The sequence below is a fragment of the Silurus aristotelis genome, assembly GCF_946808225.1.
Source record: "Silurus aristotelis genome assembly, chromosome: 27".
Lineage (NCBI taxonomy): Eukaryota > Metazoa > Chordata > Actinopteri > Siluriformes > Siluridae > Silurus > Silurus aristotelis.
In genome coordinates, this window is record NC_139600.1 from 15,851,768 (window position 1) to 15,877,814 (window position 26,047).

A 26,047-nucleotide genomic window follows, 5' to 3' on the forward strand; every position below is an offset into this window, starting at 1 on the left:
CACCACTGTCAGTTTTAGCCATGGGGGAATGACCTTGAAGTGTAGAAGGTGTGGCCTCTACACCTGTCAGTTTCAGTAAAGGGGGTGTGGCCTTGCAGCAAAAGAGGTGTGGTCTCTGCCAATCTTGGTCAAGATAATATGGCATCAGTATCATGTGCTAATCATGTCTTAAATGACAGTAAGACCTATTAGCTGTTTGAAGGTATAAGCCATATTGTGATTGTTACAGTTCATTGTGTCTATACATGTGTGTGTTTGTGTGTTCACCTCCAGAATGCTGTAGTCCGTCCCCTTGGCGTACATGATAGTGGCCTTGTCAGAGAAGGTACGCAGTCTGAGAGAGAGATTCATTTCCTCCTTATTGTCATTTTCCATCAACCTGTAGCGCACGTAGCCATTACCGCTGAATGTCAGAGCGTGACCTTCTGAAACACACACATCCAGAGTTATAATGAAGGGTATTCTGTTTATTTATACAGTGAATTATGCTGGCATTGCGAGAGGATGTCCTTACCTGCACACCCGTGTTTGTCATCTGAGCATACGCAGCTAAATGTGCTGTGTGTTGGGTCTTCCACACAATTCGTCCCTTTGGGACATGGGTTCCCTTCACATACCTTGTTCAACTCGGCACACTCAGCACCTTGAAAGAACAAATTGAATCAATTAAATACTGCAAACTAATAACTGTTCTGTTTTTGTATTAACATGCATCACCCAAAAAATTCAACCTTGTGTATTTAAAAATAAACCCTCGTTTGTGTTACCGTGGCAGAGACAGTCAGCTGTCCTCGTGTGGCGTGGGGTGACAAAGCTAAGCCTTGCTGTGCTGTACGCTGCCATAGCGCCTGTCTCCAAAGTCACCGTCTCCTGGCAGTGACGAGCGGGGCAGTCCGATCGAGGGCAAAGTTTGTTGCCCACTCGGACGATCCTCACCCCTGTTATTTCTTCAACTGCACTACTGGAGGCATTCAGCTTCCTCAGCACCACATCCTGTGTCTGTTCCTGACCTTTATCGAGCGCAAGGAGCACTTCCAGATCGCCGTGATCGGGTTGCAGGCTGACGAGCTGAACATCACTGCGGCGGACACCCGCCGTGTTACGCAACGCCCTAGCAAAATTTCTCCAATGTTCACCAACAAACTCTTCGGGCGCGATGGAGCCTAGGCGGATGCTCACGATATTGGCGGGGGCAGGGGCGGGGCGTATGTGTACGGTGACACGCGCCCACGTTGTGAAGCGACCGTCGGTTACAGTGGCATTGAGCGAGTAGCGACCGGAATCCAGGGCACCCAGTGCTACAATTCGACCATCAGCAGGTGAGACAGAGAAGAGGACCGAGTTGTCTAAAGGTGCAGGGTCCGGGCTGATGCCGTAGGTCAGTGTGTCGTGCACATCTTGGTCAGTGGCGTGGATTTTGCCTAACACTCCACCGCCTGCATACTCAGCAGTTGTGGTGGTGACATAAACGTCGAGAGGGAGGATGACAGGAGGATGAATACTCTCTTCAATCAGGCGAACGATCACCAGGGCAGAGGAGGAGAGAGTTGGCCGGCCGGAGTCTGACACCTAAAGCAGAGACACGTCATGATTTAGACTCACTACTGAGTCACTTACAAGGTAAATTAATTGATTCATCACAAAATTTTTAAATGACCAAACGCCAAAAGATACATAAATAAAAACATTATACGGACAAAAGTTTGTGGACATCTGCCCATAAGATTGGTATTTATTAGCTCCATTCTTCTGAAAAGATGTTTCACTAGATTTTTGGAATTTGTGAAGATTGGTACACAAGAGCATTGTATGGGATTGAAGTCAGTGCTCTATAGCAGGAGATCTTTCACTCCAAATCTTGTAAAGTATATCTTTACAAAGCTGGCTTTGTGCACAGGGCCACTGTCATGCACCTTGTACAAGTAAAGAAAAGTCCTATACAACTGTGTGCCTTCAAGTTTCTGGGGAAGAACCACATACGGCTGGAAAAGTCTGGTGTATCAGTACTTTTGTCCATATAGTGTAAAATGTTACAGAATTGATCCAAATGCTTTAAAGAATAAACAATCATTTCAGCAAAATGAATAATCCTTAAAAAAAAATAATAATTATTTAGAATCATTTATGTTACATTTAATTTTATCACATTTGGCAGATGCCCTTATCCAGAGTCTTACAATTCCATGGTTTGCAATTCTCTCAATCATCTTACTAAGTAGTTAAGGGGGTTAAGGGCCTTGCTCAGGGGCCCAGGAGTGGCTGCTTGGTGTGGTTGGGATTTGAACTCTGACTTTTGGAAACCAAAGTCCAATGCCTTAACCACTAGGATACCACATCCCAAACCAAGTCACACGATAAATATAATATTAAAGAAATAGAATCACTCACGACTCATCCATCATGATAAAAAAAAAAAAAAGATGAATAAAACAAGTGTTTAATAAAACAGCAGTGTTTTTAGGAGTTTTTACATGAACAGAAGATCAGATCGATATCATCTTCCCCACGTGGGAAAGCACCAGCTTGGTCTAAGACACACACTTGCTGTAACACACCTGGCTGAGCTCCTACAGAGATTCGGACGTGAGTTCGTATTTACCAGTTTAGAGGTTTATCAAGCGTGGCTTTTTTTTTATGTGGATGTGAGAGATTATTCAGGGCGGTTTGAAACTTTGACAGCTGTAAGTGTCTTTGAAGCGGATTATTACAAAGTTCTCGGCAGCAGCAACAACAGAGAGAAAGTGTTTTCCAAACATCTCGTTCTGTATCACAGCTTATTTTTATTCACGTTCACTTTTCCATTTTAGTTCCATAAGAAGCAATAAAGCAGTGTGATAACGTAAAATTACTAATACATCATCTCCAGGCTGCTCCTCAGCTCACCTGGATCTCCATGACGTAGTTGTCCTTGTCGCGGCGACTCAGCTTGCCGATCGACACCAGCGCTCCTTGAGACGTGACGTCGAATGTGTGATCCTCGTTTCCACTCACAATGGAGAAAGAAAATGGAGGTCCATTGTGGGAGGCGTCTCGGTCCGATACGCTCAGCTGGAGGACGCTGGTTCCGACTGGACGGTTCTCCTACAGAGAAAACGGTAGAACATGAAATATTCTCCAAAAAACTTCGCCTACGGAATCCCTGCCCACTCCCAGATTTTAGGGCAGACTAATGACTCCAGGTTATAGAATATATTGAAAGTTCGTGGAAAAAGGGGAAAATGAAGGAAAATGAGGCCTTCAAACAGCTTGGTCACATGGAGTTTTTTATAAAGAACATGACCATGAAGGGCAGAAGCAATTGTTAAAGGCCACCACATCATGCAATGTGTCTGCACTGAGAGCATTCCTATTGGCTAACCACATTGCTAAGGCTAAGAAGCCCTTATAAGTGTGGATACTGCCTTCCACTAAGGATGTTTGCTGTGAATTTTTAGAAGGTATGCTGCAGGTACAAAGGTAGCACAGGGTTCCTCTTTCGGCTAGCAGCATAATTAGACAAATTGTTGAAATAGCAGAGGACACGGAGGCACAGCTGTTAGAGATGAGATTGTCGTGTTGCAGGGACATGAGCCCAGGGCTCGTGCGGATTCTGCATCATGGTGAGTCGAGTTACATTTTCATTACATAGACCGATCAGGCAGAACATTATGACCACCTGCCTAATATTGTGCCTGCCCACTTTTTGCTGTCTGACCCTTCGAACATTAACAACCTGAACGTCTTCAGTAGTTTGAGCTACAGGAGCTCGTCTGTTGGATCGGACCATGCGGACCATTCGCTCCTCACGTGCATCAATGACCCTGTCACCGGTTCACCACTGTTCCTTCCTTGGAGCACTTTTGATAGATTCTGACCACTGCAGACCAGGAACATCTCACAAGAGCTGCAGTTTTAGAGACGCTCCGACCCAGTCGTCTAGACGTCACAATTTGTTAAAGTCGCTCAACTCCTTACGCTCGCCTGTTTTTCCTGCTTCTAATATCAACTTTAAGGACAAAATGTTCACTTGCTGCCTAATAAATAAATCCACCCACTAACAGGTGCCATGATGAAGAGATAATCAGTGTTCTTCACTTCACCACTCAGAATGTTCTAAATGCATGCCTGATCTGTGTATATGCATCATTTTAAGATAAATTATATTGTATAATATGTATATTGGATAGCATATAACATATAATATCTAGTGTGAAACTGGTCCCTGGTGCTTCTATGTGACCTGGAATGTGTGTTTCAGTGTGTGTGTGTGTGTGTGTTTGTGTGTGTGTGTGTGTGTGTGTGTGTGTGCGCATACCTGAATGATGAGTGTGTAGTTGCTCTGCGAGAACACGGGTGGGTTGTCGTTGACGTCAGAAACGTCGATGTTGATTTTGGCTGTGCTTAAACGAGCTGGACTCGCGTTATCAGATGCCCTGACAGTCAGAGTGTAACCAGACACCTACACACACACACACACACACACACACACACACACACACACACACACAAACACACACACACACACACACACACACACACACACACACACACACACACACAAATAAGACAGACACCCATACGATTGAAAAGCATGATAATGGTGATAATGGTTGATCCAATGCATGTGTGTGTGTGTATGTGTGTGTGTGTGTGTGTGTGTGTGTGTGTGTGTGTGTGTGTGTGTCGATTGTACCTTCTCCCGGTCCAAATGCCGTGCTACCTTCAACTCTCCCTTTAATGTATCGATGGAGAAGGGGCTTCCTTGGTTGCCGCTGATGATGGAATAGTGCACCTGGTTATTTGCAGGTCCGTCTGCATCCTCGGCCACAACCTACACACACACACACACACACACACACACACACACACACACACACACACACACACACACACACACACACACACACATAGGGTTTAGCCAACCTCATCAGTATAAGGTTGAAATAGTGTGCACTCTGTTGCACATTTACGGTCATGTGACCTGTAAAAGGGCGGAGACTCACCGTGAGCACCGCCTTGCCCGGCTCCACATCCTCGCTCAACACGGCTGCGTAAACTGCCTGGCTGAAAACAGGGCTGTTGTCATTTATGTCTGTCACGTTGATATTAATGACGGCCCTGTCGCTTAGAGACGGCGTCTTCCCGTCTGTGGCCTCCACGGTCAGAGAAAACTCGCGGGATACTTCGTAATCTAGCGGTGTGATCACAAAAATGCCACCTATGCAAAACAGAAAAAAAAAAAACATTTATTTCCAATATTTCCGCGATGTAAGTTGAGTTGATGAATGATTCGATATCGCAGTGGCCCTAAGTTACCTGTGTGTTCGTCCAACCTGAACGTTCCCTTCTCGTTTCCGTCAACTATGGCGTAGAAAATCTGCGTCTCGGCGTCACGGCTAGCCGCGTGCACGTGCTGCACCAGAGTTCCCACGGCAACGTCCTCGGGGATGGTGACAGGGTATTCACGGTGCTGGAAGACAGGTGGGTCATCGTTCAGGTCCAGGACGGATATGGTGACGGAGCAGACGGCGGAAAGGGAGCGGGGCCAGCCACGGTCAGTGGCACGGGCTCGGAGAGTGTAGGTGGGCCGGAGGTCACGGTCGAGGGGCATGGCCAAGCGGAGCACCCCTGAGTGCTCGTCGATCAAGAAGGCTCCATCGGCTGAGTCCAGTAGAGAATACACGAGCTCACCGTTAGAGCCTGGACACAAACAGAGAAAAAAAAAATGCTATGAAGAGAAAGAAAACAGATCCCTAACACTGTAGACTCCTTTCACAAATATTACATCAACACCCCCTAACAGAGCATTAACACAAACTTGTGACTCACAACTGAGGTATAACGAACGTCTCCAATTAGAAGCCAGAACACGACAGCGACGTTGTTGTTGAAAGCACCCGTTATGAACGCAGGGAGTAAATCGTCTACTTTACCCAGGAGAAAACATTGCTGTGTTTCTAATATGCCGGGTTTAGCGTGTCCAGGCTAGATAATGAGTTCATTATTTACCAGCGTCGACGATATTGATTTGACTCTTGCCTGCATTGAGCCGTCAGGACGCATTTACACGTCTTTAGTATTCACACGCATCGATTTCACGAACCGTGCCAGAACTTATAATCCGGCCGCCGCGCTTACGCTGGCGTGCCATAAAAGAAATGGATGTGTGAAGGCTGCTGAGAAGAAGTCAGCGTATAGAGTCAGAATACACACACATGCATGCACACCCCTCCCCCCTCCGTCTCTCTGCCCCTCTACCCCAAAGTTTTCCTGTTGAAAGCTCAAGGTACATAAGGAACAGTTTTAGGTTTAGTATTGACTAAGTACCCGTAATAGCGTACCCATAAGGATGTACTCGTAATAGCGTACCCATAAGGATGTACCCGTAATAGCGTACCCATAAGGATGTACCCGTAATAGCGTACCCATAAGGATGTACTTGTAATAGCGTACCCCCTAAGGATGTACCCAGAATAGCATACCCATAAGGATGTACCTGTAATGGAGTACCCATAAGGATGTACTCGTAATAGCGTACCCATAAGGATGTACCCATAATAGCGTACCCCCTAAGGATGTACCCATAATAGCGTACCCATAGGGATGTACCTGTAATGGAGTACCCATAAGGATGTACCCGTAATAGCATACCCATAAGGATGTACCCGTAATAGCGTACCCCTAAGGATGTACCGGTAATAGCGTACCCATAAGGATGTACCTGTAATTGCGTACCCATAAGGATGTACCCATAATAGCGTAGCCATAAGGATGTACCGGTAATTGCGTACCCATAAGGATGCACCCGTAAGAAGAAGAAGAAAAGCAGAGCCTTTATTTTTCACATATACATTACAGCACAGTAATATTCCTTTGTTTGCATATCCCAGCTTGTTTGAAACCTGGGGTCAGGGCACAGAACTTCTGGAGCACAGAGAGATAAGAGTGGCAGCTTGGTGATACCAGGGCTTAAACCCCCAACCTTTTGATCAGTGACTCAGCACCTTGTCCAATTACCTACCACCTTCCACCAGTAAGGACGCACCAGTAATGATGCAACCATAACCGTTATGACATACCCGTAATGGCGTACTTATAATGACGTACCCGTAATGGCGTACCCGTTATGGCGTACCCGTTATGGCGTACCCGTAATGGCGTACCCGTAATGGCGTACCCGTAATGGCGTACCCGTAATGGCGTACCCGTAATGGCGTACCCGTAATGATGTTCCTGTAACGGCGTACCCGTAATAGCGTACCCGTAATGGTGTACCCGTAATGGCGTACCCGTAATGGCGTACCCGTAATGATGTTCCTGTAACGACGTACCCGTAATAGCGTACCCGTAATGGTGTACCCGTAATGCCGTACCCGTAATGGTGTACCCGTAATAGCGTACCCGTAATGGTGTACCCGTAATGCCGTACCCGTAATGGTGTACCCGTAATGGCGTACCCGTAATGACGTGTTTGTTTCACAAGAAGGAGTCTTCAGTATCAGAGCTTCGTAACAGCCAGAGATAGCGATATGTTTTTTTGTTGTTGTTCCTTTAAGATTTTTGCTCAATTTAACATAAGTGTGAAATCTTTTCGTGTGTATGAATCCATACGCATTCCTTACATAATAATCAGCGCTTTTACTCACACGCTTAAGTGTTACGCGAGACGGCGCGAATTGCATAGGTGATGTGTAAGAGCTGTGAGTGTGAAGGACGTAAGCGAGGAAGAACGATAAAAATAGAGAAAAAAAAGAGAGAAAAAGAGAGAGAGAGAGAGAGAGAGAGAGAGAGAGAAAGAGAGAGAGAGAGAGGGAAGGAGATGGAAAGAGAGAGAAAGAAAGGAAAAGAAAGAAAGAGAAAAAGAGAGCGGGAGAGAGGGGGAGGGAGATGAAAAGAGAGAGAAAGAGAGGGAGGGGGATGGGGATGGAGAGAGAAAGAGAGAGAGGTGCGTGGGCACGAGGCTTCTCAAACACAGGCTGGAATTCAGAGGCGCTGAAAAACATGATGACATTTAGGACGGAACTGACGGAGCGATGTGAACAAAGGATGCTGAAAGAGGAGAAGAGAAAGAGGATCTCATAGAGGAGAGAGAGTGAGAGTTTGAATGAGCAAGCGAACCACACACACACACACACACACACACACACACACACACACACACACAATTGGCAAACAGGGTCAAGGGCGTATATGATCAGACATTAAACACTTATCGGACTCACTCACACACACACACACACACACACACACACACACACACACACACACACACACACCTAAATATACATAACTTTACCCAGCTTTCATCTTTGAACTCTGCTTTAACTCTATCTGCTCTTTGAAGTCTGCACTTTCAAGAAGCAGGACAAAAGTTTTTTCGGCTTTCGCCCAATTGCCCAGCCCCCCCGCAATTCCCCCCCCACGGCGATTAAAATAGGAATTAAAATGATCAAATTACGAGAGATTGTGTAATAAATCCCACCATCTGCTCAGTCCTCTGCCCTTCCATGCTCCGAGAAAAAGAAGATATGGGGCTTCATTGGACTTCTGATCAGACGGTCATGAATTAAAATTTTAGCACCATCCATAGCTGCCACTGCTGGGCCCCTGAGCAAGGCCCCGGACCCTCGACCGCTATAAGTGTGTATCTGTGATTCATGCAGCTCACCGGAGTCGAGGTCAGTGGCCTGCAACCGTCCGACCGGTGTGTGTATCTCCATGTTCTCAAACACGGTGATGGCGAAGGGATCGGCGGTGAAGCGTGGTGTGTTGTCGTTCACGTCCTCCACCGCGACCTCGACGTCGGCTTCGCAGTAGCGACCTCCTCCGTCCACCGCGCGCACCTTCATCCTGTGCACCGCCTCCTCTTCGAAGTCCAGCGCGCTAAACGTCTTCAGCTCACCTGCGGGAAACAGAGTTACATAACACCTCGGGTCAAACGTTCACAGAGACGAGAAGAACCATCAGATGTCTGAAGAAACTTTACGAAGGTTTTGGCTGAAACGAACAAAAAAGGAACAGAGCAAAATAGGACAAATGGCTGTTTTTTGGGCTGCGATTCTTTTAATGGTTTCCTGAAGTTCTTTCATTTTGAGTGTGTAACATAAAAAAAGTGAATAATTAAAGTAGAGAAAGAGAGAGAAAGAGAGAGAGAGAGAGAGAGAGAGAGAGAGAGAGAGAGAGAGAGAGAGAGAAAGAGAGAGAGAGAAAGAAAGAGAGAGAGAGAGAGAGAGAGAAAGAAAGAGAGAGAGAGAGAGAGAGAGAGAAAGAAAGAAAGGAGAGAGGGAGAGAGAGAGATAGAAAGAAAGTAGTGAGAGAGAGAGAGAGAGAGAGAGAGAGAGAGAGAGAGAGAGAGAGAGAGAGAGAGAGAGAGAGAGAGAGGGCTGGAATGACACCAGCAAGGCGAATCAGGGAACAAAAGAAAGAGAAGGAAATGAAAGGAGAACGGGTAAATAGAAAGACTGTACAATACCGAGAACACTGTGTGTCAGTTCATGTGTATATATGTGTGTGTGTGTGTGTGTGTGTTTGCAGGTATGTATGTGTGTGTTCATGTGAATTTGTTCCTGTGTGTGCATCCCTGATTGTGTGTGTGTCTGTGCATGTGTGTGTGTGTTTGCCTGTATCCCCTTCAGATGTAACCCTGATCACTGAAAACACTAAACCCCACTCTGAGTGTAATCCTCAGCCTCATCATGCCTACAGTACGCCCTACAGTGGGGCCTGTAGGGGGCAGTGTGGCTGTTTGGATAAACGGAGTGGTGGACGATCACTTGTTCACTCTGAGAAAACTCTTACAGGATGAGAAGAAGAGAAAAATACACACACACACACACACACACACACACACACACACACACACACACACACACACACACACACACACACACACACACACACACACACACACACACACACACACACACACAGAGTGCGGTGTTCCTCGTGGCTAATGACTGTCAGATGATGAGAAAAGTAAATAATTAAAGAGAAAGAAAGTGGAGAGAAAGGTAGAGAGAGAGAAAGGACGGAGGGAGAGAGAGAGGGAAAGAGGTGCCCGGGTTAAGGAGTAAAAATGCTTGAGAAGACAAGAAAGAAAGAAAGAAAGAAAGAAAGAAAGAAAGAAAGAAAGAAAGAAAGAAAGAAAGAAAGAAAGAAAGAAAGAAAGAAAGAAAGAAAGAAAGAAGGAAAAAAGAAAGAGTGGAAAAAGTGGAAAGAGTTGAACAGAAAGCATGGTGTTTTTTTTAATAACTTGGCTTGAGGAATGGAAGAAAAAAAAAAAGAGAGAAAGAAAGCAGGAAAAGAAAGAGAGACTCTCTGCAGGACTCTTGGCATCGCCAACCTTCAACAAAGCGCCTTTTTTTTTCCACCACTGAACAAAAGCGGGAGGAAAAACGAGGAGAAAAAACCCTGCAGATACGTTAATCCCACACCCAACAACAGCAGAGCTCCTTCAGCCTGTGTGTGTGTGTGTGTGTGTGCACATAAACACACACACACACACACACACACACACATGTGCAACCTTCTTGCTTGCAGCTGTTGACTAGCACCTTTACAATAGACTTTGTGTTGTAGCAGCGTGATGAGATGCACACAGACACACACACACACACACACACACACACACACTGTGTGTATATATATATATATATACACACAAACACACACACACATTTACATACATACACACATGGAGCCTTCCTTCTGGCTGTGTGTAATATTTAATTTCACAAAGAGAGAGAGAGAGAGAGAGAGAGAGAGAGAGAGAGAGAGAGAGAGAGAGAGAGAGAGAGATGGACTTAATAAACACAGTCAGATGAATAAATAGTCTCGGTTTTACCATTACTGCTTCTTGAATGACTGTGTGTGTGTGTGTGTGTGTGTGTGTGTGTGTGTGTGAGAGAGAGAGAGAGAGAGAGAGAGAGAGAGAGAGAGAGAGAGAGAGAGAGAGAGAGAGATGGACTTAATAAACACAGTCAGATGAATAAATAGTCTCGGTTTTACCATTACTGCTTCTTGAATGACTGTGTGTGTGTGTGTGTGTGTGTGTGTGTGTGTGTGTGTGTGTGTGTGTGTGTGTGTGTGTGTGTGAGAGAGAGAGAGAGAGAGAGAGAGAGAGAGAGAGAGAGAGAGAGAGAGAGAGAGAGAGATGAATTTCCCTTGTCCATTGTCTACTTGGTTAAGGTCCGAAGAGGTACTATACACAGAAACAATGCAAGGTGTGTGTGTGTGTGTGTGTGTGTGTGTGTGTATGTGTGTGTGTGTGTGTGTGTGTACCCGCCCTGAGCAATCCTTGTCTAACTGAAGCCTTGGCACTACAGCCTCTCAAATGTGCTGTGTGTGTGTGTGTGTGTGTGTGTGTGTGTGTGTGAACAGCTTAGGGAGCACCAAGGCTGTCAAAACAACGCCTTCCTTACGAGCCATGAATCTGATCATGCACACACACACACACACACACACACACACACACACACACACACACACACACACGTGCGCGCAAGCACGCACACGCGCATGCACGCACACACACACACACACACACACACGCGCGCACACACACACGCGCACGCACACACGCACATTGGCTGTATGTACTGCTATGATTGCAGATACTAGTACAATGAAATTCACAAAAACCAGTAGTATCTTGTACACACACACACACACACACTGTACCTGTCTCCGAGTCGATGCTGAAGTGTTGGGCTCCGGCTCCTGAGAGCTGGTAGTTGATGTGAGCGTTGGAGCGGATGTCCGCGTCCGTAGCCAAGACCTGGAGGACGTAACGTCCGGACGCTGCGTCCTCCGGCACTCGCACCGCGTATAGAGACTGGAGATGGGGAAAAAAACGCTAATGAGGAAAAAATATCATGAAACAGAACAAAACAAACATAATCGGTGCGTACGGACATAGAAAATAATTATACAATGAAAAAACTAGAGCAGAGAGATTATGCAGGATGCTCAAAACAGTCTCACTGCGGGGGGGAACAAAGGGCGAAAGCAATTCAAATACAACTGAGGCGTAATACAGTGTCAAATAAAAAGGCACTCGAGGCTCTCGCTAGTGCAGAGTGCTGCGTTTTGTCATATCCAGGCTTGTTCACTGTGTAATTTTGGCCACGATTTGGTGAAAACCCTAATCAATTCCTTTAATTTGAGGCTAAAATCTGTCTAATTCGCCGGTTTGACATGTTCACCGACAGCCAATTAATGTCTGTTACAATCTTTTTTTTTCTCCCGATCAAATTCTGGCATTGAATAATGCAGACACTTTCCGGCTCACCTACAAAGACCGTTAAACTGAGAACCAATCTAAAAGCTGCACCCCATGATGCAATTAGCACGACAACTTCGAAGTACCTCTGGGAAAACGTGAAAACGAGTACAGAAGAGAAATTTATAAATTTATAGAGGGAATATGAGCGTTCGTATGACATAAAAAAAAAAATCTAGGCACGTCATGAACATAATTAACACGAAAGATTGTTTGTTTGCTGCTAGCTAGCATTAGCAAGAGAACGTGGGTCTGAATGTGCCACGAATTAATGACAAAGTTTTGTTTTATTGACTGCGTCAGTTTTTGACCATCGGACAATTTAACATTATGACAATTAAGATTACTTGTTCCACATCTGATAGTAAACAACTACCTTTCAACTTATACCCCAATTTTACTGAGGACACATGAAATCCACAAAACTTTCTCAAAGGCTTTTCTTGGACTGATGCATTTGTTTTGAAAGCAAATTCAAATAAATCGACAATAAATCAATAAGTCCCTGATCCCCAGAGTCTACAACCTCGGGCAAGCTTTGAGACCTTGACCAGTCACCTGGCCTAGACCTACCAAGCATGCATCAGTGTCTTACCCTTTCACAAACCGGACTGTTGTCATTGGCGTCCAACACTTTGACCTCGACCACTGCCCTGGCCGTGAAGGTGCCGTCAGTCGCTGTGATGTTCAGCTGGTAATTGTCCGTCTGCTCCCGGTCTAATGGCTTTCGCACCAACACCTTCCACTCGCCCTGCGTGTGCTCTACACCGAACTGCCCCAGGGGGTCACCACCTTCAAACAGTGGAGAGCAAGTCATTAACCTACTGTACATATTTCAAAGCCAGGAAGCAGTTATGATTCACGCTCAATTCCCAACTTTTTAGTTGAGGGGAGCTAAATAAAAGTGTAGTCTACTGGGAATGGAACCATGGAGTCTTCCTTCCCCTCGGTGCAGTTACTTGATTATAGTAAAAAACCAATTCGTCTCTGAATCGGTTCAATTTCAGGAGGTGATTCAAACTTCAGCACTTTGCCCTGTTTTTTCAGAGAAACTGTTGAGCTGAGCTGCGAGGCAAAGGACAAACTGAGCCAAAGGACAAAGCTGTTGTTGTGTACAGCTGTGACATACAAAATGTTTTAAGATACCTATTCCTGCGTTTATGGGTAATTTTTTTTGCGATTTCTACACAGCCTTGGTGAAGAGTGTGTTTATCTTTCTCCACAGGAATTCTTTTGACCAATGAATGAACAAGTTTTACAATTCTTCTTCTTTTTTTTTAAGCCCTACATTCCTCTCAGCTGACATTTTCTTTTGCTTTGAATTAGGTATGTTATGAAACCAAACCGAATTTGTCAATCTTGCCCTGGTTCGAACTTGACAAATGGAACCATAGGTGTGAAAACACCCTAACAAAAAAGTGTCATTTCACAAGATTCAGATTTCAATCAAATCAGAGGTCCTGCAAAGAGGATCATTATAAAGGAGTTAAGGTTGCCAATGTGCAAACAGACGCTCATCACAACCTCATTTCTAGGATCTTGGGATATTCGGCTTGGCTGAGTTTTTCTCACAAGCTAATTAACACCAGTGCCTGTCCATTTCCCTGGGCGATTCCGAAAAGTTACTGGAATAATTACACAAGCAGGTCTTTTTCTACTGACCTAAATATTAAGGCCTGTGATTTGAAACTTGTTTACAGACTGAATGGGGAGAATATTTGAGCAAGCAGATGGTATCTTTATACTGGCTGGTTTAGGTGGCTTGGCAGTGATAAGCTGTTATTAGTGCAGGATAATTAAGTTCTTGTAGATTAGCAATATTTGGAATTAGATATTTCTGACTGGTAAACAGTCGTACAATGTTGTATAGACAGCCATTTAGATATCACTAGAAGAAATGGCATGCTGCCAGATTTTAGGAATCTGCATACCTGTGATGAAATACTCGACTTGTTTGTTGATGTCCTCGGAGTCTGCGTCTGTTGTGCTGAGAATGGCGATCACTCCGCCAGGGGGGTCGTCCTCGCTCACTGTGCCTTTGTAGATCTCTGCCGTGAACCTTGGAGGGTTGTCGTTCACGTCTGCCACCGTGACTTCAACTTTAGCGCTCGCTGTAAGCTGTAGCTTGTCTCCACGATCAGTGGCCAGGATCGAGATGGTGTACTTCTCTCTTTGCTCGCGGTCCAGCTCTTTCAGTGTGTTCACCCAGCCTGTTTCGCTATTGACAGCAAACAGTTCCGCTATGTCTGCTGGATCCTGGATGGGATCCAGACTGTAGCTCACCTGCCCATTGGTGCTTGAGTCCAGATCCATTGCCTTTACCTGTATCACTGACGTACCACTGGGAAGATTCTCAACCACGACGGCTTCATAAGGGTCTGACTCAAAGAAGGGACTGTTATCATTTACATCCTTCACCTGGATGTTAACATCAACAGAAGAGATGATTTCATTCCCTTTGTGGTCACTTTGGGCTTGGAGAGTTAACTGGTACCACTTGGTGCTCTCATGGTCAAGTTTCTTTACTAGCTTCAAAGTGCCTGTGTCACGGTCGACCTCGAAAACCTCATCTTTGTTACTCTCTAGAGTGTTACCCTTTACTAGACTGTAGAGCACTGGCTGGTCGCTCTCTGCCTGAATCATGTCTATTTGTGAGCCTAACGGGCGATCTTCTTCAATGGCAAACCTGTAGTATGGTTCTACAAACTTCGGCACCTTGACCTCAGGGGGAAGTACTCGAACATAGACAGGGACAACAGAGGATCTCGAAGGGTTCCCACCATCCCTCGCACGTACAAGGAAAGCATAGAGCTCGTTTTCCAATCCGATTAGACTCTCTTTAGTCACGATAACCCCACTGAGAGGGTGGATCTCAAAGTTCTCAGATACATTATCCATGTCTGCTTCAATAGTGTAGGTTATGTCTGCATTGCTGCCTTCATCCATATCAGAAGCTGCAATTTTAACCACCATTGTTCCTCTAGGAACATCTGATCCAATGTGTACTTTGTATTCAGCAGCTCTGAACTGTGGCGAATTGTCATTAATGTCGGTTAGGATCACGTTGATGGTGCAGAATCCCACTTTGCCGCCACCGTCTTTTGCCATCAAGGAGATCTGGATCATTTTCTCCAGTGCATTCTCGCGATCAAGGCTCTCCAAGGTGAAAATCTCACCATCTTCATTGACAGAAAATTTATCTTTTGCAACGTCATTGACAATCTGGTATGTTACTCGTCCATAGATGCCGGCATCTTCATCTGTTGCTGGAGCCTCTGCCACTAATGTGCCGACTGGGGAGTTTTCTAGAAGCTCGACTATATAGTCAGCTTGAGGGAAGGAAGGACTCTGGAAGTTTGCACCATTGACTGTAATTTTTACAAGTGCAGAGTTCCTGAATACACCGTCAGACACAGAAACATTAAGGTTATACAGGGGCTCCATGTGCAGTTTCCTGTGATTGGAAATCACAACAGCTCCGGATTTTTCATCTATGACAAAGTTCTGCACCTCGTTTCCTGACAGGATTGAAAACTCAAGTCTTGCGGTATCAGAGCTGTCAGCATCCGAAGCTTGGACCTGCGTTACAAAATGGCCACGGGGAGCCAGCTCACTGACAGCTGCTTCGTAAACCTTCTGAGAGAACACAGGGCCGTTGTCGTTAAGATCTATAACGTCAATCATCACAGTGACTTCGCTGGAAAGTGCCGGAACTCCTCCATCGACGGCTCTGATTGTTAGCTTGTGTTGCATTTCCTCCTCGTGGTCCAGCATGCGTGCTGTCCAGATCGTACCGGTGTTGCGATCGATAGTAAAATATTCAGAGGATTTATCATTGTTGGCTATTAGGTAGAAGAGAAGTTTATTGTTACCTGTGTCTGCATCGACAGCGGATACCTGCACCACAGCAGTGCCGATGACAGAGGCTTCAGAAAGGCTTGCATTATAAGACTTAGCTTGGAACACAGGCGGGTTGTCATTGACATCCTCCAAGATTATGTCAACAAATACGTCCGCTTTAGCACCAGTCAGCGAATCTGTGGCTCTTACGCTTAGTTTATAAGCAGGGTGTGTCTCAAAATCAAGAGGCTGCACCACTTGAATAACACCAGTGTTGAAGTTGATGTTGAACTGGCTGTAGGGGTCACCCTCTGTGATGGTGTACACCACCTTTGGTCCTTCTGAATTACTAGCCTGTACATGGATAATGGGAGTGTGCAGCTGTACATTCTCAGGAATCTCTAGACTATAGAAAGGTTTTTCAAACACAGGTATGGCTTTATCTACTACCGTTATATGCACTTCCACACTCGCTGACATTGGCGGTTTCCCACTGTCCGTAGCTATAACCGTGACCACAAACTCTGAGTTCATCTGATCCATCTCAAATGACCTTTTCAGTGAAAGCTCACCACTGGCACTAATCTGGATGTAATCATTCAGTTCATGTAGATGATATCTTATGTCAGCGTTATTGTCCTTATCTGAATCCATTGCAGTCACTTGTCTAATAACTTGGCCGACTTCTGCGTCCTTTTGAACCAGTGCGTGGTAGGGCAAGTTGACAAACATGGGTGGGTTGTCGTTGACGTCCTCAATTGTTACTGTGACGAGAATGTGAGCCGTGTCGGATGATTTGTCCACTCTGGTCACTTCTACTACAATGTCATAAGTATCCTGCTCCTCACGATCGAAGGGTACGCCGGTTGACATTAGAACCCCAGAGGTACGACTGATCTCAAATCTTTTATCTGGGTTTAAAATGGTGTAAAACAAAGGCTCGTTTACTTGGTTTCCTACAGCAGCAATTACAGCGAGAGTTTTCTTTTCCAACGAGTTCTCCTGGACAAAAGCCTTATAAGAATTCTGAGTGAACTTCAGACTGCTTGCTTTATTCTCTCGAATGCTAATCTTCACTGTGGCCATTTTGGAAAACCTGCCATCAGACACCCTAGCCTTCAGCTCATATCTGCTTCTCAGCTGTGTGCCATTTTGAATATTAATGACCCCTGTGAGTGGGTCCATTTTGAACTTGTCTCCAATGTTGCCTTCTGCAATTAAATAGAGGAGTCTGGCGTTTGGTCCCGAGTCAGCATCAGTCGCATTGACTGTGGCGACTTTCACACCTTTGAAAGTTGGAACTAGAACGGTCACCTCGTACAAGTCCTGGCTGAACTGTGGTGGACAATCGTTGACATCTATGACTTCGATGGTCACATTGGCAGCCTTCTGCGCAAAGTGGCGTGGGATTCCCATGTCATGTACTTGAACGGTGAATCGGAAAACAGATTTTTGTTCATAATCCAATTCGGTCGTGGTTCTTATTGCTCCGGTGCTTGAATCGATAGCAAAGTAATTGAGGGCGAAAGGCTCCACAATTTGGTAAACTAGCCTAGCATTTGCATCACGGTCCATGTCTAAAGCACGAATGACTAAAGGAGTACTATCTTTGGTTAGGACCACACACTTTACAGAAGACGACTCGCTAATCACCCCGGTAAACTCCTCCTGGATGAAAACTGGAACATTATCGTTTTCGTCCTTCAGATGTATCAGTAGTGTAGCATTGCTAGCTTGGCCAGCCATGTTAGAAGCCTGAATGGTCAGACTGTATGATGGAATCGTTTCATAATCCAGAGGCCGCTGAGTCACAACGACCCCGGAGTTGGGATTAATGTCAAACACTCTATTTATGTTTCCTTCCTTGATCTGGTAGAAGACCGACGATTGGCTGGTGGCTGTAACCAGACTTACAAAGCTTCCAGGAAGCGCAGTTTCACTGATCTCAGCAGAAAATTCTTTCTCTGTGAACTTCGGCGTGGCGTTGTCCGAGACGGTAACCGTGACGTCCACAGTCGCTGTAGCGCTAAGGGGCGGAGTTCCTCTATCTGTAGCCTTCACCGTCAGCTCAAAGTGATTGTTGTTGCTTCGGTCCAACTCTTTTGCCACTGTGATAGTCCCGAGGACAGGATCGATGGCAAATGAATTAGCCACATTTCCTGCAAATAGAGAGACAATAAAAAAGATGTTGTATCTCACCACGCTCGGCTAAAGTATTGATTTCTTTTATTCTTTCGAGCAACTAAACAGTAGTCTGAAATATTTTCCGACTGTGACTACACATTTAAATAAATTCACTGGCGACATTAATGAGATGTCATGATCTAACACCCTCGCAAACATCAGGGGTTTTTATCTGACATTAATTTCTGTTCCAGTAAAAAACCTACGACTGAGGTTGAATAGATGGCTTTTTTATACGACTGCAGCTCCATTATATTATCAGTGAGGTCTTTTCTTTGGCCTGAACGCAATTTCTATTTTTATTGACAATAGATTGACATTTAACTGACCTTCAGAGCTACATTTAAAATAAATCATATTATATATTATATATATATATATATATATATATATATATATATATATATATATATATATATATATATATATATATATACGCTTGCACCTTTTTAACATGGCACTCGAGAAGTGTGGTTTATGAGTAGTGCTCACTGCCTGGACTTTACACTCCAGTTAGCAGAAGTCATGCGAGGCGTTTCAAAAATGTGCATTCTCAACATGACACGTAGTGTCAGAGAAACATCCCCTCTGCTGTCCAAACACTGCCTATTTATTCAAACAACAATAAAGGGAAATGAAATAGGGGAGGAAACCCTCAGCCAGCTGCATGCTTCACAGTCCTGATTCATTTGTCAATCTTTTTTTTCTCTCTTTCCTCCCTGATATTCCTCGCTCTGGTATCCTTCGCTTGGCTATTCGGGACTCTGTGCCATCCCACATTTTATTCTCTCGACATGACGTCTTCTCGTTTTCAAGTGTGCCATTCATGACTGAGAGCCTGGTGGGCTGGAGACCTCTGGATGGGACATGTCAACTCTCCCACTTTTTAAAATCTCGCCGGTTCTCCGTCTCTTTACGGACGGAGGCACAAAAGGAAAACGTGGGCGACATGACAGGAATGCTCAGCCTAACACTCGGGTCTGTCAAAGCATATCACCTCGTGCTCTCCGAACCTTTTCATGTGTCACTGCTCTATGTGTGTGAAATTCAAAGCCTGCAAAATCCTTGAGCGGCCGAGGGTATATCAACCCGAATGCTCACTTCCATGTCATCACCCGGAGCATTTCTAACCACCTTTTGGAAGGTTTACAGCGCTAATGCCTGTTACCTGCAAGGAGCTTGCCATTAAAACATGGATTTTTCCATAGGAACTGTTTATGTTTAATGCTTTAGCCTTGAAATGTAACAAAGAACTGATGTTGGGAGGTGGTAGTTTAAAAGACTTTGGACTATGAAGGCTGAGTTCAAATCGCAGCTACACCAAGCTGCCATTTATGAGCCCCTGAGCAAGGCTCATTTGTATGAATGAGATAAGGATAAGGGCATCTGCCAAATGCAATAAATGTAAATGTGAAAAGTGCTCATTTTATCTACTTCTTCCCAACTTCTTCTTAAAACATGTTTGGAGTAGAAGTGGGCAATTTATGGATCGCTGTAAAGTTTTTTCCGCTTTGACAGTATCATACAGTATCAATGCGCCCTTTTCAGTACGCCATCGTTTTAAAAGCAACAGCTTAATCACAAATACTACGTATGTGTACAGGAAGTAGCTGGACATAGAATGGACAAAAACAGGAATTCTGTAGGAAGATGTTTGTTGCACTTTTATGGAAGGAGACTATAAAAAGTTCTTACGCCTTGCATTTAAACTAATCCTTCACAGAAAAAAAACAAAATGACGTACGTCAACCGATAATAAAGTCAGAAGGCAGTTGGACTTTATTTTTTTGCTTGGTCGCTCATTTATTTTCCTGCTTCATGGCTTGGCAAAGTAGCACGAGAGAAATGGCTGCCGGGCTCCTGTGGCTGTTTAGCTTTAATTTAATTTGATTAACTTTCATCTCCAAGGGGGAAATGAGTGGATTTGTCTTTTACCTTGGCAATAAAAGCGAAGAACCGCTTTGAAGGCTCTGAGTGCTTGGCCCCCTGAGCTCACAACCTGTCGATCTCTTATTACTTTGGACAAATACTGAGCCCCAAAATAGTATTTGTTGTTAAGTGTTTCAATTAAGTTTTGAGATGTAGCATTGAAGGTATTGCTTTATAATTGTATTCAGCATCATGAATATTACGTTATAATACATTGATTTTGTTCTCAATAATGTTTGGCATTCTAATAACCTCTACTAATCACCTGACTCGATGATGTAGACGATCTCAGCGTTTTGTCCTTTGTCCTTGTCCAACGCGGTGACCTGCAGCACGGACGAGCCAACGGTGGCCGACTCAAACACGCGCCCCACGTATGGCGCGCCGTAAAACCATGGCGCGTTGTCGTTGGCGTCCTCCACACTAACGATCACTCGCACCAGGTTCCGCTTCACTGGAATGTCCTGGTCTCGTACCTTTGCAGCAACAGAGGGTGGGAGGTATAAACAAGCTGGAAGCAATTTCAATAATTCCTTCCAACTGACAAATCTTTATACCAGAAAAAAAATGAAAAATGGTTTGAGGTAAACAAAGGCGAGAATGACAAACAAGCATGCGAGGGGGAGGGCGCGTCGGGGTGAAAACGAGCTGCTGGCGATTTTGTTCCATGTTCAATAATGTGGTTAATACAGCAAACAAACTCGTCAAACACTCCTGAGAATATTAATGCGCTGTTTTTTTTCCCATTTCTCCGAGACACGCATCGGCGGCTCGAGAACCGAGCGACAAACAAACGAACGAACTCGGTGAAGAACATCAGGTGAGGCGACGCATGAGTGACTCGACATCTCAAATAATGACGACAAATCAATTTGAAATAAACGCTGCCGCATGTTCCACACAACCACCCCCTCACACACACACACACACACACACACACACACACACACACACACACACACACACACACACACACACACACAAGCTCCACAAAATACGAAAGTACAAATTGAACTAATTAAGAACAAAGCAAAATCAATCAGAACTTTTGGAGCACAAAGCGTCCGCGAGTTCGTTTCCATGTAATAGTGTCGCGCGGTTCTAATTAAACCCCTTTGCAATAATGCAACAAAGGCAGAGCTCATATTTCATGATTAAAAAAAACCGAACAAAAAACAGCGCGTTCGGAACAGTGTTTTACGCGGATGTATTAATTCGCACAAATTAATCTTTTTCTACACATGGTCATTCGTATCACTTCCACACACACATAAGGGATCGTACCATGACGGTGAGTGTGTGTTGTCGCATGGCTTCGTGGTCCAGCGGCTCGGCCGTGTACAGCGCCCCGGTTCCGGGGTCCAGGCGGAACTTGCGCAGGCTGAACGGGTCGGTGCTGCTTAGCAACGTGAACGTCAGCTTGTTCTTCTCGTCCAGATCGCTAGCGCTCAGGCGGAGCACCTCGGTGTCGGGCGCCGCATCTTCCCTCACGCTCACCTCGTAGCGGGGCTGCGAGAACTGTGGCCGGTGGTTGTTGGTGTCGATCACTTTGATGAGGACCTGGTTTGAGAAACAAGGAGACAGATTTAGTGCATCGTTCAAAAAGTTTTGAGACTTGTTTTGTAACACTCACGTAACCGCCCTTTTAAGTCAGGGTGACAAGACATCATCCTGTGTACATCGGGAGCTGTGTGACTGGTGCTGTTCCGACCAACGTGTGCACCCTGTCACCGAGCTCACATCACACGTGAAATCTCATTACCCACTCTTCTCGCCAGATTTGGCTCCTGAGCCTTTAAAAAAATTCCTAACAGTTCTTGTGAGCTAGCTTCCTAAATAATTTAATTAGTAAGACATAATCTTATCATATTTAGAAAGGAATGGTAGTGGTGGGGCTTACCAGGGCTTTAATTTCATTGGCTGGTGAGATTAAGATGGATGGCTCCATTAAATCCAGGAACCGAAAAATAGGAACCGCAAAGCTTTCTCATTAAGCCCCACCCCAATGACAGGCTTGTGCCAGAGCATAATTAGCTGAAAAACTAGGATGTAGCTGAAACTCTGGGCCTCATAAACCACGGCAACTATATATTGCTGTGCGACTGTAAGCATAGACATTTTTTTCATCACGATTAGCCTTCGCATTTCATTCACCTCAAGGAATAAACCAACTGGTTCCTCATTAACGTCAGGGCTTCGTCGATGAGGTTTTAATAACCGTCACTCGAACCACACTGGTGATACGCAAGCGAAATAAACGCCAGTATATTTAGTCTGTATCATGAAAGAGCAATTAGCCCTTGCTAATCAGGACTCGACGCAATTAGACTTTGTTTAGTGTTGCTGCTTAGCCGAGCAAATATAACATTTGATATTTCAATCCCAATCTAACCCCGAGATGAGCTCCCGGTGGGCCTGGGGAGACGAGTGGGAGGGGGTTTGGGGGAGAGGGCATGGGGGGAAATGTTATGCATCGACATCTTCTTCCTCTAAATACCAAAAGTCGCTAATGTATTTGATTCCAACAGCTGAATGAAGCTAAATGTCAAAGCTGAGAAGATGGTATAATTATCTGAGGGCTGGCGGCGTAACCTGATCACGAAGAGCGCAAATCGAAATAAATCCGCAGCAGGGACGTGTGCGGCACGCCGCCGAACCACCTGAGACACGTGGCAACATTGGGACATTTTCACTAAAACTATCAAAAGTAACAAACTTTCCGTATTATGGAAAAGACGCTAGCCAGGGAGTAAAAAAAAACTAGCATGGAGAAACTAGCGCAGCTTTATTAGCTCGTACAAATGAGTGTGTCTGAGCTGCAAAAAGAAAATAACATGCTGGGACATCAGAGAGGTGCTCGAGCTCAGACCTCTGGAGTGTGTGTGTGTGTGTGTGTGTGTGTGTGTGTAGGGGGGCTTCGATGTGTGAAAAGCAAAATGTAGTATCCCGGAAGAGCTGGCCTGCTTTTATGAAGCGGCAAAGAAAGACAAAACGTCCCTCCCTCCTTCTCTCCACTCGGATCTGAAGGGCTGAACAACATGGCACCGGGCCGTGAGAGAGAGAGAGAGAGAGAGAGAAAGAGAGAGAGAGAAAGAGAGAGAGAGAGAGAGAGAGAGAGAGAGAGAGAGAGAGAGAGAGAGAGAGAGAGAGAGAGAGATCAGGGAGGGTTGGAGGAGTTTGTCTGGCTGTTCTTCTGTCTGTGAGGTGTCCACAGTAGAATTCAGCTCTGTGGAATGTGTGTGTGTGTGTGTGTGTGTGTGTGTGTGTGTGTGTGTGTGTGTGTGTGTGTGTGTGTGTGTGTGTGTTTGTGTGTGTGTGTGTGTACATGTGTGTATCAGTTCATCCCCGGGGTCTGTTATATTGTATCCAGAAAGAGAAATCCCTCCAGGGTATGCACACACACACACACACACACACACACACACACACACACACACACACACACACACACACACACACACACACCTTCTAACCTCAGCATTAAATGAATACTCCTTCATTTTCCAGCTTTATGTGTCTGCTGTATCCAAAATGTGGGTTTATGCTTCTTTTCAAACATCTCATTCCACATTTAGTCTCCATTTGCTATTATAGTAACCTCCACTCTTCTGGGAAGATGTTCCATCAGACCTTGTGGAGATTTGTGGAGATTCATTCAGCCACAGTTGTGTTAGTGAAGTCAGGTAAAGAGCTGGCTTTGTGCACAGGGGTATTGTCATGCTGGAACAGTTTTTGGGTCTCCTAGTTCAACAATTTCATGCTCCTGCATCTAAAGACGTCCTACACAACACCATGTGCCTTTAACTTTGTGGGAACAGTTTGAGGAGGAACATATAGCTGGAGATATCAGGTGTCCATATAATGTACGTAGGGACAGGATTTCAACAACAACTGCTAACAATCTGCTGAATAAAGCGGCAGCGATTTTGCTGAGTCATGCTAACAAGTGCTGACTTTCGAAATGGGTCAAAACGGAACGATTACAATATTAACAGCTTGTTTAATAACGACGCGTCACTTCGACACGTCACTCTCCTGGATAAGGACGAAAACGTGCTCGAAGGGACTTTAGCAAAAAATCCAGAACCGCTTCGGTTAATCTTTCCTTCTGCTACGTATCGTATCGTGGCCCCAAAAAAGTGGGGCCATGATACGTCAATTTCTCAGGTCACTGGGAATTGAACCAGTAGAAGAAAAATTCTCCTCTGCTTGTGATAATATTCCTCATTATGTCCCACATGCTTTGTTTTTTTTACCAGAAACAAACTAATGTTGTCTACAAAAAACCAGGACAAAGAACAATGAAATCAGGGCAGCACTAAGGTTCCTCGTCATCATTCGGAGAACGGAACATCTAATCCCTCCGTACTGATGGAAAGAGGAACGGCGACAGAGGGAAAAGCGTCTGGAAGGGAACACGGGTTTGGAAAAGGGAGACGTGTTTACTGCCGCCTTAAGCAAAGAGCCACGTTTGACACGGTGAAGATGCAGAGCCACTTTAATCTGTTTATCGCACTCCGTTTTTAGAAAAGAGCGAAAAAAAGGAACGATTCGAAGCGCATGACACGAGATTTGGAAGACGAGGACGCGGCAGCTAATCCTCCATGTTTAAAAGAAAAATACAGAAACAAGGCATGAGGCAACAACAATATCGCAAGATTCAAGTGCTTTTGTATTGTTTTGGGTCGAAGAGAAAGAGAAATGTGATTGGCTGATGAAAGGGACAAGGTGAATTATGAGTGGCTAAAGGAAAGAGAAGGTAAATTGTGATTAAGAGTACACACAGGGGTGGAATGTGATTAGTTGTAGGAAGAAGAAGGTGAATTGTGATTAGTTGTAGGAAGAAGAAGGTGAATTGTGATTGGTTGTAGGAAGAAGGGGAATTTGATTGGTTGTAGGAAGGAGAATGTGAAATGTGATTGGTTGTGGGAAAGGCTGAGTAGAAGTGTGATTGGTGTGATGGAGGACAAGATGAAATGTGATTGGGTGTAAAAAGGGGAAGATGAAATGTGATTCAGTGTAGAAAGGGGAAGATGAAATGTGATTGGGTGTAGAAAGGAGAAGGTAAAACATGATTGGATGTAAAGAGGAAAGGGGTGAAGTGTGATTGGCTGAAAGGAACGAAGGTCAAATCTGATTGGATGTTGGGTAAAAAAGGGTAAAGCATGATTGGCTGATGGGAGGGCAAGGGGAAATGCGATTGGGTGTATGGAGTGGGGTGAAATGTAAATGGTTGTAAGAAGGAGATGGTGAAATATGATTGGTTGTAGAGTGTAGGAAGAGGAAAGAAAAATCTGATTGGCTATAAGGAGCGGAAGTTGAAACATGATTATTGGGTACAGAATGATAAGTGAAACATGATTGGCTGTAGGGGAGGAGAAGGTAAAATGTGATTGGTTGTAGGGAGGAGACAGAATGTGATTGGGGAATAGCAGATATATTATTGTATCTGCAGCATGTTGTAATGAAAGCGTTTGTTGAACTCAGTCCTCATCAGCCTTTTATTTCCTCCTGCATTTCCAGTCATCGCTGCTCTTTAATATAAGCGGGAATATTTGCGATACACACCTGCTGAGCAGCTCGCAGGATATCAGGACGTGTTGACATGAACATGCGGTGAGCACAAAACACGCTAATAGGCCGTAATGATGAAAAGCCGGAGATGACTGGAACAACAATAGAAAAGCGTGGCGCTTCTCCAAAACCACGAGCTGTCACACACATATATATCAATCAATAATGGGAAGACGGCGCGACGCCGACTACCTGTCACGACATGGGCGGATAAGAGCGTACGCTGATGGTAAACTGTCATACGAACGTAATCTTATCTCT

General features: G+C 44.9%; 1 protein-coding gene across 8 annotated transcripts in view; it reads right to left on the bottom strand.

Annotated features, from left to right (window-relative positions):
- Positions 1-26,047, bottom strand: part of fat1a (FAT atypical cadherin 1a) — an 80,070-nt gene that overhangs the window by 8,569 nt on the left and 45,454 nt on the right. For 5 of the 8 annotated variants that reach the window (XM_083532630.1, XM_083532633.1, XM_083532629.1 and 2 more), the window contains exons 8-21: positions 21,497-21,772; positions 20,478-20,688; positions 14,191-18,258; positions 12,855-13,051; positions 11,659-11,812; positions 8,648-8,881; positions 5,296-5,679; positions 4,983-5,197; positions 4,673-4,810; positions 4,295-4,438; positions 2,884-3,081; positions 768-1,569; positions 515-643; positions 268-425 (exon numbers count right to left, since the gene is read on the bottom strand). In XM_083532630.1, coding sequence (XP_083388756.1) covers positions 268-425; positions 515-643; positions 768-1,569; positions 2,884-3,081; positions 4,295-4,438; positions 4,673-4,810; positions 4,983-5,197; positions 5,296-5,679; positions 8,648-8,881; positions 11,659-11,812; positions 12,855-13,051; positions 14,191-18,258; positions 20,478-20,688; positions 21,497-21,772 — 7,308 coding nt within the window. The remainder of the gene's footprint in view (positions 1-267; positions 426-514; positions 644-767; positions 1,570-2,883; positions 3,082-4,294; positions 4,439-4,672; positions 4,811-4,982; positions 5,198-5,295; positions 5,680-8,647; positions 8,882-11,658; positions 11,813-12,854; positions 13,052-14,190; positions 18,259-20,477; positions 20,689-21,496; positions 21,773-26,047) is intronic. The other 3 variants (XM_083532634.1, XM_083532632.1, XM_083532636.1) reach the window with 1 other exon arrangement.